The following is a 15454-nucleotide window of genomic DNA, read 5'->3' on the forward strand; positions in this document are numbered from 1 at the left end:
ACGTAAATTGATTTCTTACAGTGATAATATTGGTTCTGCTTGTTCCAGAGGCTACAGAAATATGTGCTGATGCAAATGGTACCCTTTTATTTCTACAGGACACAGCAGTGCTGTGATAACATTCCTGAGCCAATTTAAGACTTTCAGCTACTGTGTCAACTTATTTTTCAATTCAGACAGAGCCACCAGGGGAAAGGACCCTTTGCCACACACATCCTATTAATTTCAAGGAACAAAGCAAATTATTAACTGAAAGCCACCAAGTCCTCAATTTGGGTCATTTTTATAAACACTGCCAGCTGCAGCTGAATCTCATTTGTGCAAGTGGTGTTTGGAGCCTACATTTTTGCATTTGTTTTAAATGATCATTGAAAGTGCATGGGTAAAGTGATGGATGGCTATGCTGAAAACAGAGAAGTCAACACAGCCTCACGAAAACTCCCAACCATTCTTACAAATAAAAACCAGGGCTCACCAGAACATGAAGGTTCCAGCAGTGATGGAACTCATGCAGTTACTCCACTTAATTGCAGAAAAAACCCACAAAAAACAGAAAGCAGAAGATAGGGAATCCCAAGGAGAACCTCCTTACCAAAAAATGCTGTTTTAAGGAATGATAGAGTAATTCAGGTTTAAAAAAGGGAGATATTAGTTCAATCTCTGCACTCAGAGCAGGGCCAAGTACACCACGTTGCTGATTCCTTGGAAGTGAGCCAGATCTCTTCCACTCTCTGAGTCCTTGAGAACAGGCAAGGCTGTGGAAAAGCCACACTTCACCTGTAATTTTATAAATCAGCCTCTCAAATTAACAAAGAGCTGCTGTAACTCGTGTTGTTACTGTCACCCACACCTGAGCAAAGGGCTATTGCAGGGAAATGATGGAACAAAGTTTTTATTCAAACCTGCCAAATCATCACAAGAACTCTGATCAAGAACAAGAGCCAAATTACACAACTCCACTTCCTCGTGTCAAGCATTCTGGAAAGTACAGAAAAAACCAGAAAAGCAGCCTGATAATTACAACAGGATAAAAGAAACCACCAAAACCACAAAGACAAAGCACCAGCTTTTGACACTGTTCTCCCTCAAACACCAAAGCCCACACGAGCCATGACATTAAATATCTCTTTTTTTAAAGAGCTTAGTTTAGAGATACCTGCTGCCACTGCCTGCTACCTTCTCTGGAATTTTTCTGTGTTCATAAAAAATGCAGCACCACCTGTAACCTGTTCCTCAGCTGTGGCAGAAGCTGAGGCTGCCCCTGGATCCCTGCAATTGTTCCAGGCCAGGTTGGAGCAGCCTGGGATAGTGGAAGGTGCCCCTGCCCATGTCAGGGAGTTGGAACTGGATGGTCCTTAAGGCCCCTTCCAACACAAACCATTCTGTGATTTTGAAATGTAAGTTTTTGTTCCCTCTTTCTTTCTCTCTTGAAATAATCTCAGAACTATTTAAAGTGTCCAGCACAGCTGCTTTTCTCCTTTTCATGTCAACATTTCCTCACTGTAGGTTGCTGTAGAAAGTCATTCTTTGAGGTGCTTCATGAGGGAACTTACAGAATTAAGAGCAAAGCATTAAAAAACGATAAAGTTTCTAAAAGGATGAATATCAAAACAGTCTGACTGGACTTCAACCATCACCTTAGACTTCCTTCTGACCTCAGTTTAAAGTAAAAACCTAAGCACAAGGCAGACAACTTATTATTAAAAGGGTTTGTGGACTGTACTTTCACACTCAGGTGATGGCAACTTTTCCTAAGCAGCTTGTCAGGAAACTGGCAGAGAATAAAACATTACCAGGCTTTATTTAGTCTGTGCTTTGAGGGGTTTTAATTTCACTGCAGAGATTGAAATGGACATAAAGGACAGATACAAAGAAAGGCAAAAGGATTCAAATATTTTCTGAACAGAGACCTAGAACGCCTCTGCTCCTTATTAAGTGGTCAAACTGGAAAACTAGGAAGGCACAGTAGGAACAATTCTTCATCCTATTAAAAAAACTGGAAGCATTTTGTATTTTTTTTCCTAGCATCCCTGTTTTTTCACAGTTACAAACACAGCACAGCAAATCACTTTTTGTTCTCTTCATAAAAATGTTGCGGAATAAAGTAACATATTCCGAACCACTGGAAATTAGCAGGAGCTCTGTGTACCAGGAAAAGAAAAAGCCCCTTTTGTTGCCTATCACAGAAAACTGAACCAAGGCCACGAGGTGGATTTGTGATTCATTTGTCACAGGACAGCACCACAGCAGCATTCCAAAGCCAGGAACAAACCCAGCAGCAGCTTCCTCTTGGGAGCAGCCCAAGGTGCCTGAGCCCAGCACACATCATCCTCTCCCAGCAGTCTGGAAATATCTCCTGCAGGCCTAAGCCAACACTGTGGCTGCAGAATATCTCCACCCCTCCTTCCTCCAACACCAAAACAGCCTCTTGCTGGATTTTATTGTTACAAAGCACCGAAGATGCATTCTCCAGGCTGTCAGCAAGACAAGCTGTTCAAGAACTCCACCTGTCTGTGCTCAGCTCAACTCCCACAGGACACCAGGACCAACCTCTGACGCCCACATCCAATAATAAACACTCCATGATTCCATTTTATGCTAAGCAAGACACCTTTCAGCCTACTGATAAAAGGTAATTTAATATAAGGTGAGAACAGATGGGAAGGAGCAGCCACATCAGCTGAGTTCTTAACCTGGCATTTTTATAATGCGGCCAAGTCGATACCAGAGCTGAGAGTGAAATCTCATGTGTTCTAGGAAAGCAAGCACTGGCTGCACATGCAGGAGGAGCAGAGGCATGGTTTGAGGTGCAGTGCCACATCTCCAACCCAAAGGCAGCAGCTGGAGGCACAACTGGCTGTGCTGCAGCCAAGGCAGCCCCAGCCTCCAGCGAGCAACAGGAGCCAATTCTGGAAACAACAACTCCAGGAAAAGCAAAACCCACAGAGAAACTGGTTATGATGGATGCAAACAGAAACAGCCTCTGACACATTTGTGAATGTTATATACAGGAATGCAGCCAAGTATCAGCTGAGAAGTTTTCATGTGTTTTTTTCTATCGCTGAAGATTTTCTCATTTTTGGGTAGCAACTAGAAAAACAGGCACTGGGACCAAAATCTGAACACATTGAGGAGATACTTGATGTGATTTAGAAATGTGGAGAGCCCTGAGCAGTTCAAAGATCAGCTCAAGGGCAGCTAAATGGGGAAACACTTATAGACAACACGTGGCACTACAGGAATACCTAAAGACTTACTAATATTGAGATAAAAGGCACATTTTTACAATATTAATCACAACACAGTGATTGCAAAGATGTTTACTTCAGACACTACAACTGCTTACAGCATGTAAAGTATACTGGGTCACACCAGCACTCAATCTATAGAAACAAAAACTGCTGGAAGGGTGAAACTCCCTTCCCAAGTCCTCCCTTCCCAATGATGTCACCAAGAGATTAGAAACATTGCACAGGTGTCTCCATTTCTTTGTCCTTCACTCCATTCACTACCATTCTTCAAAAATGGTAATGGCTATTCAGAGTTCTTTATTCTGTAGGCAGCAATTTTTTCCCCAAGTTACTGCATTTCTCTTTTTAACATTAATTTCATAGGCTATTTTCTGCCTGGTCAACCAAAATTGGCAAAATCTTGCTTAATTTCTCAGTCATTGTACATTTACACATGTACATACACTGAATGACTCTTCACCTCCAACTGGTCACCCCTCTCTCCAGCTCCTTCTCCATTCGTGTTAAATCATTCTGCTAAATAAAATAATCATTTTTTCTGTACTTTATACAGTGGGATTCCCTCAGGAATTTCAGGAGGAAGAGGAGAAACCAGGACCCTGGCAGCAAATCCCACAGCTGTATCTATAGTATTTATTTATACTTTTAAGCAGTTTCATACTTCAATTTACATCAGAGCTCCTGGATGAAGGACTTAAGAGTCCAGTGATGCATTTTCCTTGATTTTTCTGGAGATCTTCCCCCTCCCTCTCTTAAAATCTCCAGTAGCCACTCCAATTTGTGCCCCTGCCTGATACTTTCTGTTCCCAGGACACCTGGGTGTGTTCCCACCGAGTTTTGCTCATGACCAACAGTGCAAGAGACCCAAATTTACAGCTCTTCATTAAAAACACACTCTTGTTTACCAGACAAAGAGATTCAGCTGCTATAAATATCTGAGAGATGCAGAAAAATAAACCCTGAGTGTAGTCCTTTCCTTCCAGAGTAATTTGTCTGGATGAAAGCACTTAGGCTTTCAGTAAACCACAATTATTTATATCAAAGAGTAAGCTGTAAGGTCTTTTTCTGTATGAAAAAAAAAAGGTTCAGCTTGAGAAAGACTTGAAAAAAAAAATTACCAAGGCTATTTGTTCATTTTTAAAAATGATTTCAAACACCCTTTTTGTTTGTTTTGTTGTGAACATATTCAGTTCCCTTCTGGAATTGCTCCCAAGTAAGAGCATTAAGTGATGACAGCCAACCATGCATGTAAGTATGAAATTATCTTATGTAAGCATCAATTAATAATTTTATCTGCACCAGCACAAGGAAGTTCTTTACAAGCATTTCCATGTACTAAACATTTAGTCAGCACAAATATTCACGTTTTACTAACAGAAAAGCACACACACAGGGAAAAGCAGCAGAATTCCTTTGGTGCTCTCATTTTTTAACTCACCTGCTTTTCATACCAGTATATCAATATTTCCCCCCCAAAAAGCAAAGTCATGCTGATAATACAGGGGTTTGTTATAATTCTATGCTATTTCTCCAATAAAGCAATTCAAAATGCAAATGACAGACTTCTAAGTCACCCTGCCTGGAAATAGTTAGCAAAGAGCAAATTAAAGTTTGAAAATGTCACCATGTGAAATGCAAGCAAATGAATGTGAAGTAGATGATTTTACAATTTATCTCTAACTCTCCAATTCAAAGACACAGGAATAGTGTACATTTAATTAATTCTAGAGTGATATTCATGAAAAAAACAACTGTGAGCAATCAGATTTGAACTTTTTAAAGTGTGTTATTTCCTCTGAGTTCAAGTAGCTACTCCTGCCTTGACCTGGCAGATTGCCCCAGGTGAGAACAAGAATGCTGTTCCCTAAAATCCATAGTTTGGAAACCAAGATATTTTATAACTCTAGCTCATTAATCACACCATCAACAAGTGTTCTGATCAGATAGAAAAGAAAAAGGATTATGGGATATGGTACTAAAGAACTAAAAAAATCTCCAGTTTCCTTACAACAGGAAAATACAGGGCTTGGTTTGACAAACCTGACTCCTTTATCCAAGGGAGTTTTATCCAAGTGAGTTTCTCAGAAAATAAGTGAATTAAAATATGAAAAGTGACCAGTTCAAGTTTTTTTAGACACCACTGCAGCCTCTACCTTCCCTCTTATTCGTGGCAGCTCATTGGAAAAGTCAATCCAGGACTTTTCCTCCCAGATTTTCCCAGTTCCCAGTGGCAGGCAGAAATCAGCCTCCTTACCTTCATGATGTTTACCAGGTCTGTTTGATAGTAACGATCCTGGTGTGCATTGGCAGCTGCTAAAGTGAGGAGATAATCATTCCTGGCATGGATAGCCTTGGAATTGCACTCTGATCTTCGGGCTTTTAACTGCAACAAGTGAAAACACAGCTCAGAAAGAGAATCTGAATGACCAAGCATACATGAATAGCCAATTAATTGTGTGTGTATGTGTTAATACACTGAAAAAATTAGGGCATTTATAGCTTTTAAGTCTTCCTAACGATGAGGGGATTCCTGATGGATTTTTTTCTCTCCTGCAATTGGAATTTCATATGTGGTCTTCAAAGAACAGTTTTGAGTCTAATTAGAAAAAATAATTCCTTGCATATATTCCATATATAATTCTATACTCTGCCCAGAGAATGCTGTTAGCTCATCCTTTGTCCTATCAATTCCCCTTCCCAAGCTGTCCCCCACCCCTACATTCCAGACAATTTGGGCCATTTGCCTCATGAAATGAGCAGCAAAACACAATTTTATACTCACCTTCACACTTGCCTTCTGCAAGCTTATTCTTGACTGAAAAAGACTAAGTTTGGACCTGGAACAGAAATGAGCAGAACAAACTGAATGATTGCCTTACACCATTTCTACAAAAATATTTTTTAGCTGTCTGAAGGGCAGTGGTTTAAAAAGTAAATAAGAAAACAAAATCAAGTCAACAGCTATTTTAATCTGAATAACACTGCAGAATAAACCTACTACAAAACCCCCAAGCTCAAATTTTTGGTTCTGTTTGTATTTGTTTGCTTCCTTTCTTCAGGTATTATAGGTAATTTCATTAAAGTTCTTTTCCATCATCCCTCAGAAAGAGAGAAAAGATCTCTAATGAAACTATCAATTCATTCCCTGAGAGCAATTCTGAATAACTTCTAAAAACAAAAATTAAAGAAAAAGAAAGAAAAAGGGGTGTGGTGAACTCCCAGAAGACAGGCCAGACTCCAAATGCAAAACATGTGCTAATGGTTTTCCTGGAAGGAAGGAAATCACTCTATTAGGATGTCAAGGAACAGAAAAAATCTTAAACAACAAAAATTTATCTCGAAAAATAAAAACAGTGTCCAGTTGCCTCTCCCCCTCTAAATGGACTGATACCAAATTTGAGATGTGTGGACAGAAAAGGAAGTCAGGAGGCTTTAATATCAAAAAAGTGCCAGCTGACACACTGTCTTTAGAAAATGCCAAATTAAAGCTGTTACTTGAACTTCCTTCCAAAAGAAACCAACACAAACAAGTTCTAATTTCCTCTCAGGGTGTGCTTGAAATAGCTACAAAAATGTATAGAAGCAAAATGCAAAGAAAACCTGGAAGAATCTCGTTGAAAGCCAAATATCAAGTGCAAAAACTAATACAAATGTGCTTTTTGGGGCTGCAATTATTTCTACATATGCCATTATAAAAACATACTTGGCCTCAATATCAGCTTTCTCCCGCACCGCCTGAGCCATCTGTTCAGTCTCAAAATATTTCTTTTTGCCTTTAGCTAAATCTTTGACTGTCTCCTGTAATTCAGCTTGGATTCTTGTCAGCTGGTCCACGCACTGAAAAAAAGCATCCAGGAAAGAAAATATTACTTTTTCTTTGCATCCAAATAATATCATCATCATTGCTTTGCTGCTTTTTGTGGTGTTTTATAGGGAAGGATGCAGTCTTCAAGTCACTCCTGGTCAATTATTCATGGAGGTCTTTTAAAACCGATCAGAACATAAAACCTTCCCTCTTCCTTTCTTTCTGCTGCTGTTTAAACTGTTCAAAATCAATGATAACCCACAAATTAAACATAAAAGTTCTGAAAGCTTTGGATGAGATCATCAGTTGAAGTCATCAGAATACAACTGGGAAAAATACAAAGGCAATCTACTGGAAGTGATACCAAAAAAAATGATTAATCTTTCCTTCTTTAAAATTTAAAACATGAGGCAAAAGCTGCCACATGAAACACAACGCAACAGGAAGAAAAATTATTATATTCAGCAATTCTTCAGACACCCTGCCAGCTTAAGAAAAACCCCAACAAAGTGGGAGAGGATCTGCACTAAGCAGGATCTAGGTAAGAAAACCAATGTGAATCATCAACTTCTAGAATTAAAACTCTCTTTAGAAGAGATTACCAAAGATTTTTGGTAAACTGGATTAAGCACACAGGAGATTGATAGTCCAGTGGATTTCTATTTAATTACAGACATCACAGGCTGGATGTGGTCAGTGAAGGCTCCAGCGCTGAGTTCAAGGAAACCAACTTGCCTTTCAGTTCTTCAAACACCACTCCAAAGGTCCCAGCTCTTTCCATGTCATCATCATCACCCCCTTGGCTCTGCTCATTCCAGGTGCCCTGGTGCTGAACACCCCTTCCAAACACCTCAGATCTTCATTACACTAATTATTAATGCATGTAACCTCCTTCGGGAGCGCTGCAGCACTAACGAGGTGCTGTAACCCAACAAGGTAACGTTAACTTCCCCCTGTTCCACTGCTAAAAAATAACACCCAGCCACCTGTAAAAAACAAACTGGCAGCCAACAGGAATTGCTGGTCTTCTCACCACACAGTCCTGCTCTCCCTGAAGCTGTCAAATTGCTATAAAGCACAGAAAAATTCCCACTAAAGCTGCTGTTTGATGTGTGCAGACCAATAAAGCAGCAGCTCCGGAGGGTGCATTCCCTAAAGGCTGGTTTGGGCAGTGGTGGAAGGCAGAATTTGGGTTTTTGGAGACCTCTGTGTGCATCACTGAAAAATTAAAGGTAAAAAAAATCTGTATATAACGGATGGCTGGCAAAGACATAAAAGCCTGTGAAAAGGTCTGGGGTTTTGCAACATCAGTGGGGATTTTTGATCCCTAAAATCTCCTGCCAGCATCAAAAAATTAAAATATCAAATAACCCCAGTTGTTAAAAAGATCGTTTGAGAAGAGTTAAATAATCTAGGTTTGCATCCCTGTAGGATAAAAAATTGTCAGGAGACTGGATGCCACTTTAAATGGGTATTCCCATGTAACCTTACAAGTGTTTTGCTGACTGAATTTAAATTTTGATAAGCTTTTGTCTGAATGGAGGTCAGAACAATTATTTCTCTGTCCATTATTTATCTGTTTGGGAATTCAAAGGGAAGGGTGAGAGACTGCACTGTGTAAAACAATAAAGTGGTTGTGCAGGAGAATGAATCCTGCCAAGTGAATGATAATTCCATGTTGTAGGAAAAGCATATCACTGTTAGAATACTCTGAACCAGAATACTGCCCTGATAATTGTAATAATATGTTCTGCTGATTCAAAAGTGCAGGAATAAAGGAACTTCTGTGACTTTTACAAATGTAAAGATCCCACTTCTGCTGCTGACTCATAAGCACTGAACTATCACCACTTGCAGAAGAATAAAGTCCGATTATTTACCAGTAAGAATGCCACAGCGTTGCTTGGAAAACTTCACATAAAAACAAATTTCAACAGGACAATAAAAAAGCATTAATAAAGTTAATTTTTCCCTCATAAAACAGATACTGCATCTAAGTGTATCTAAGAGTAGGATAATTTCTTCAGAAACTGAGAGCTCACATGACATGAATATCTATTTAAATTTGTAACCAAGTACTTCACAAAATAACTACTCTAGGACACAGAACTAGGTACATTCTGGGTCTTTGCTGTCACTTTGCAATAAGAACAGCTAAAATAGCTGTTGTTTGGGGTTGTTGGGGATTTTTTTTGTTATTCAAGGGACACCTTCCACCATCCCAGGCTGCTCCCAGCCCCATCCAGCCTGGCCTTGGGCACTGCCAGGGATCCAGGGGCAGCCACAGCTGCTCTGGGCACCCTGTGCCAGGGCCTCACCACCCTTATAAATGACTTTCAAATGCAACAAGCAATTAAATGAATATCCAGCTCACTGGAACTACACTATTTTCTCTGCAGGGATAATTACAGATAATTAAACAGATAATTAAAGCAGCTTTTGGAGCACTTGCTTGTTGATACTGTTACAGGAGGTGGCTGGACAATCTCCACTCTCCATCCTGGAGATTGCTCAAGCCATTCCTTCAGGTGTTCAGATGAATCTTTTCTTAAAATCAGAACTTTTTCTAACAAAAACCACTTGCAGTTGTCACTGCAAACCCAGTGCAATGCAATTTCTACAGCACAGGGTGAGATTTGCTGAGGTACATTTGACCAACTGGTATCACATTTTTAGAAAACTCATTTTCAAGCAGTTACAATTTCAGATAACAGCTCAGAACTTTGATCCCTCTCCAACAAGCTGGATATGTTCATCTGTAAGACGAAGAGTACTTAGATATTTTAGAAGTGCCACAATAAAAAATTTCTAAAAGCCATTTTTCCCCCCCTCAATAAAAATGACAATAGTTTAAATGATTTATTAAAGCACAAATACCTTCTTCAGCTGCTGCTCCTTAAAGCACCGGACACTCCTGGCTGGTTCAGAAATTAAGTTTTTATAGTTCTCACAGATATTGAGTCGGGACTGGGCCACCTGCACAGTGCCTTCTAAGAGTGATTTCCAAACTGAGTACATGCTCCTAAAATAATGAAACACAGAGAGGGTGTGAGAAGGAAGAAAGGGAGGACACTGACAATTTGGATTTATAGAATCTCCTGAACTGGAAGGATCCTCCACAAGGATCAGGATCCAGCTCCTGGGCTGGTTTATGTGACAGCAGCACACATTTTTCCAAGGATTGCTTTGAAACTAAAACTAAAACAGAATCCTTCAGGCTGAACTAGCAAATATCTCCACTTTTAACAAAACTTTTAATGGAAGTTTTACCAAAAATAAAGATTTCCCTGCCTGTTCCTGTCTTGTGATTCAACTTGTTGCCAAATATTTTGGGATCAGCACTTGGTGATGGGTAGGGAGGGGTTTGGAGATCTCCTCATGGCATGGAAGGGAACAAGCTGCAGGTAGGAGGTGCTGGGTGTTATGGGAGTGTTTTATGTACACTTGAGACTGATAATTCAGTTTATTTCTCTCTAAACACACAACTGATGTGAGCGTGCTGAAAGTCCCAAACACAAATCTGTCAATTTCTTCCTGTTTGAAATAAAACTTGTCGGAACACAAATAAGATATTAAAACAAAGCATCTGAAAGTTTATTCCAAATATTTAGGAGGTGCTGTTCAAAGGCTTTCAGCAACTGAGTTGTTTCTGGTTTCATGTTTTATCCACCTTTCATGTTAATGAAATAAAGTTTTGTAAACAACTGTCTCTTGCTTTGCCTCCTCCCTGCTGTCAGATTTGATCTTCACAAAGAACAGCCTCATAAAATCAAATCTCTTCCTGTCTTCTCCTATGAAACAATCCACACACTTATCTCTCTAACCTTAAAGTTATTTACTAAAATCTACATTCAGATACAAGCATTACTACCAAAACAGATGCAAATTACAGCTGTTGTCCTATCAAGCTGTTTTGTTTCTCCCATCTTCCTAAATATTCAAGTCATAAACATCTATTTAAGACTAATCTCAGGAAAACAAAGCTTCTTTTTTTAACTGGCAATACTCTACTACAAAGGAAAAAGAAAAATTAACTACAGAAAAGCAGTGATTCATTGTTAAGTGAAATAATGACACAAATTGAAATGATAAATACGGCAATTTTGAGATATCCAACTGGTAAATTACCTATAATCACTTCGTTCCTCAGCTCTTACTCCAAGCCAGTCCTTCTTTAAGTATTGGCTAGCCAGCTTCTGAATGCTCTGTTAAAAGAAGGGGGAAAAAAAGGGGTTTTTTTTTAAAAAAAAAGGTAATTAAAATACCATTTCTGGTACTCTGGTATATGTCAGACAAATGAAAACCCAAAGAAGCAAACCATTTACAGCTCCAACAAAGCGTACAGTGGCAGATTCAGAGGTGGGAATGTTGGAAGGGAAAGGGCTGGATTGTCCCAGCTGTGAGAATTCCAATTTGTGTTTCTCTGGATCGGGACAGGGGCTCCCAGAACCCAGGGAACTTCTGCTCCTTCATGAGCCCACACGCCCAGCTCGGATCATCCCGGCCTGCAGGAGCTCCCAGAGGAGCTCCCAGGATTACACCAGACAAGAGATTGACAAATGCAGCTCATCTTTAATTATTAATGCTAATTGCACCCTTCAGTCCCTGCGTTTCGTTTTGCACGGCCTCAGGAAATCAATAACAACATTTTCATATTCAAGGTCAGAAAGCAGCAGGGTTTCATCTATAACCACACGGGGAAGGGGAGCTGCAGCCACAGCCAGCCCTCCTCTGCCTGCTGATCCCATTTCCCTCAGTGTATCACTCTGGAATTGTTCCATCAACAGGAAAACACCACATGCACTGTGGAAATCATGGAGCTGGAGATGAGTTTATGGACAATGAGCAGCATTCCTGGGTTTGGGTTCCTGCTGGGGAACCCCATGGAATGCTCCAGGCTGGGACAGAGGGGCTGGAACAGATCTGGGGGAGGGCTCAGGGGAGGTTTAGGCTGGATTAGAGAAAATTCCTTTTAGGAAAAGGACAGCACAGCTGCCCAGGACAGCGGTGGGTCCCCATCCCTGAGGGACCCAAGAGCCCTGTGGATGTGGCACTCAAAGACCTTGAGATCCTTTCCAACCTAAACCATCCAGTGACTCCTCCAAAGAGCCACCACCACAGGAACACCCTCCAGCTTCTGCATGCTACACAGCAAACAAGTGGAGACCTGGGTGAGAATTCCCTTTCCAGCTAAGAATCAATCCCTCAGGAGTATTTTGGAAGAGCAATACCGAGGAAGAGCCTGGGGTGAGACATCTTTGCCTCTGACCCACTCGACGAGAGACACGGCCCAGAGTTATTTATTTACGCTTTCCATAACACGTTTAAGATACAACCACTTTTTAATTACTCCTAGAAAAAATACCAGAAGTAGCTCAAACAGCACAAGATTTTATTCTTGTCTCACAGCCCACACAGAAGTAAAAATTTATTACCAAGCTATGGTTTGATCAACAAGTTCACATAGAAAAATTGAATGTTGCTAACAGATCATTAGTAGCAAAGTCATGCTCCCGCATATTTTTTTTTAAAAATGCAAATTCCATTAGGTAGCTGTTAAAAAATCCCAGCTAAAAGGAAAAGTAACATTTCCTTTAACCCTGATAGAGCAATTTGGCATGGGATTTGAAGCTTTATGAGATACCTCCACCTGGTGCTAATTCCATGCTTCCACCCCTTCTTCCTCAGAATCAGCTACAAGATCTTCCTCAAGATGCTGAACAAACACAGACAAACAGGAATAAAAGCTCACTGGCAGCTGAGGACAAGCTCTGCCAAAATCGAGACGCAAAAGGAGTCACAAGAGGGATAACTAAAGCTATTTTTGCCCACAGAAATCCAATCACTGATGTCAGCAAATAAACCATAAACCCAGCGGGACTGACCAAACTGAACAAGCTCAGCAACAAAACCATTCAAAAAAGTGAAGAGAATGGGGAGGATAAAAGAATCATGGAATATCCTGAGCTGGAAGGGAGCCACAGGATCACAAAGTCCAACTCCTGGCCCTGTACAATCCAGCAATCCCACCCTGAGCATCCCTGAGAGCATTGTCCAAACACTCCTGAAGCTCTGGCACCTGTGAAAAAATCATCACAATTTCACATACACTCAGATTTCTGTTTCCCAGGGCTGCAGCTCCAACGTGATGTTCCCTATCACCAGACCTCACCTCATGTCTATTTATTGATATTTTCTAGTAAAGCCAGTTGTGACAGGTATTGGGAAGGAAAAAAATCTAAAATATTTGCTATAGTACTTACAAAAGGAATGACCACTAGAAAAGGAAAGAGGGAGATGACCCAAATTAAAAGATCAGTGTTAGAAGACTTTCAAAAAATCATATTAATGATACTTTCCAAAGCAGTTGTAAGGTTTTTATCTGTAACAATAATTGAGAGGTGCTGAGCAGGTGCCCAAAAAACCTATTATTGATAGCAGAAACCAAGACAGACACAGCTGATGTAACACTGAGTTTTGGGACTATCAAAGCAGGCAAATTCAGTGCTGCTTTTCATTTAGGTAGTTTCGATATCTTGCATCATTTTGATCCCTTCTCTTTATCACAGCAGTGTTCTGAGATGATTATTTTTTTTCATTATTTTGTTTGCTAAGTCCCCTTCTGGCAGGCAAACACTCCACAACAGAGAGGCTTTGGTATCTCTCTTTACTTTGCTTCCTCTCTGGGAAAAGCAAGGTTACTCCCAATTAAACTGACTTCATGGAAGTGTGGAAGCCACTTTTACTAATCAACAGCTGAAAAATTAACACTTTTCATTAGCAGCAAGAAAAAGACACAGTTTTATTATGTATAAATTCTTATTATCAGACCCATCCATTACTTATTTGCAAGAGATCTTTGCTTTATTTTACTTTTAAATGGAAAAAAAAGTGTTGGGAATGCTGTACCATTGTCATTATTGTGAGGTGCAGGCACTGTGAAAAATTCTATTTCATTTCAGTACTGCTTTCAGTACTGCTGGTTCTTCCAAAATAAATTTGACAGCTACACCAAGACTCTCCTGCCACTGTAAAAACAGCCTTTTGATTGATATCAGATATTTTCCCAGATATAAACCCTTATTTTTAGCTGTAAGAGAGCAAGACTGTATGGGCCATTCGCTGATGATCCTCGTGGGTCCCTTCCAGCTCAGAATTTTCTGAGATGAATTCAGAAATGAATGAAGTAATCTGTGAGGGCCGGCTGAGGATGAAGGGGAATTGTCACACACAAAGACTCCTCCAAAAATATTAAGGACAAAAAACCCACACACAACCAAAATGCAAAATGTCTACGTTGTGAAGAATGCTTCTACTACAAAAATGAAGAAACAAGATGTATCCAAAACAAGAAATTTCAGGCACTTCCCCAGTGCCCTCAGCTTTTATCTCAAACCTGTGAGATCTGACACAACGTCAGCGAGCTCAGGGAGCCTGACTCACTCAAACACAGCTACCTGGGGCCAGAAACTCAGGAGGCAGCTGATCAATCTCACAGATGTTCACTTCACAAGCTTCAGGAGTAACTTGGGAGAGATTTTAGGCCCTTGCCAATCTCTTGGGAAGATTTGGACACACAGAGGGGAGCTGGAAATGCAATAGAGTGAGGTGAGAACTCTGCTTCTTGAACACAGCAGAACCATTCAGTATCAGCACTGAAGTCCAGGATAGTCATTACAGTGATTATTTCAAGTGATATTTTATTTAGCAGAGAAAGATTCAATAATGGTTTCATGAGAATGAAGGGACTGAGGCAGGGATTTCGGGCAGGGATTCCGGGCAGGGATTCCAGGCAGGGATTCCAGGCAGGATGTGACGTGGCTCCATCTGCATCACAAGCTGTCAACACAAGCTCTGTCAGACACAATTATTGTGCTGGGAGCTCACACAGGGCCTAAGGCACAGCACCGTGACCAAAGAGCTGCTGCAGCACAAATGAAAATGAAAACAATCCCTGGAACAGGCAGCACATGGACTTCTCCAGTGCATCCCAGCACCTTCCAAAAGGTGCCCTGGCTGTTGATCTACATTGCCTTTAACATGGTTAAATGAGAGATAAAAGAGGTTTCCCTGTGCCTGCAGCATCAATTGCAAAATTCCCTGGAAACATTAAGAAAGGCTGGGTGTATCTCAGGTGAAGCTGCATCCCTAACCTGCTGCTTCTCCTTCCTCAAGATGAGATATTCCTTCCTACCATCAGATGACTGCAATTCCAGAAAATATCAGGTTTCATTCTTTCATTTGCTCATTCAGTCACTCATTCATTCACAATTTTGTTCCAAGCTGCTTCATTTCTCTTTTTACTTTTGGATATTTGAAGCATGACAAGAAAGCAAAGAAAACAAAGTGGGAAGCTAAAAAATTCATGTACAGCAGTTAAATATCACCTCAGGCACTC

General features: G+C 40.5%; 1 protein-coding gene across 2 annotated transcripts in view; it reads right to left on the bottom strand.

Moving 5' to 3' along the window:
• Positions 1 to 15454, bottom strand: part of FCHSD2 (FCH and double SH3 domains 2) — a 119251-nt gene that overhangs the window by 47487 nt on the left and 56310 nt on the right. For both annotated transcript variants that reach the window (XM_015638296.3, XM_015638304.3), the window contains exons 4-8: positions 11185 to 11261; positions 9934 to 10078; positions 6955 to 7088; positions 6034 to 6088; positions 5506 to 5634 (exon numbers count right to left, since the gene is read on the bottom strand). In XM_015638296.3, coding sequence (XP_015493782.1) covers positions 5506 to 5634; positions 6034 to 6088; positions 6955 to 7088; positions 9934 to 10078; positions 11185 to 11261 — 540 coding nt within the window. The remainder of the gene's footprint in view (positions 1 to 5505; positions 5635 to 6033; positions 6089 to 6954; positions 7089 to 9933; positions 10079 to 11184; positions 11262 to 15454) is intronic.

Source organism: Parus major, chromosome 1 (assembly GCF_001522545.3).
Source record: "Parus major isolate Abel chromosome 1, Parus_major1.1, whole genome shotgun sequence".
Lineage (NCBI taxonomy): Eukaryota > Metazoa > Chordata > Aves > Passeriformes > Paridae > Parus > Parus major.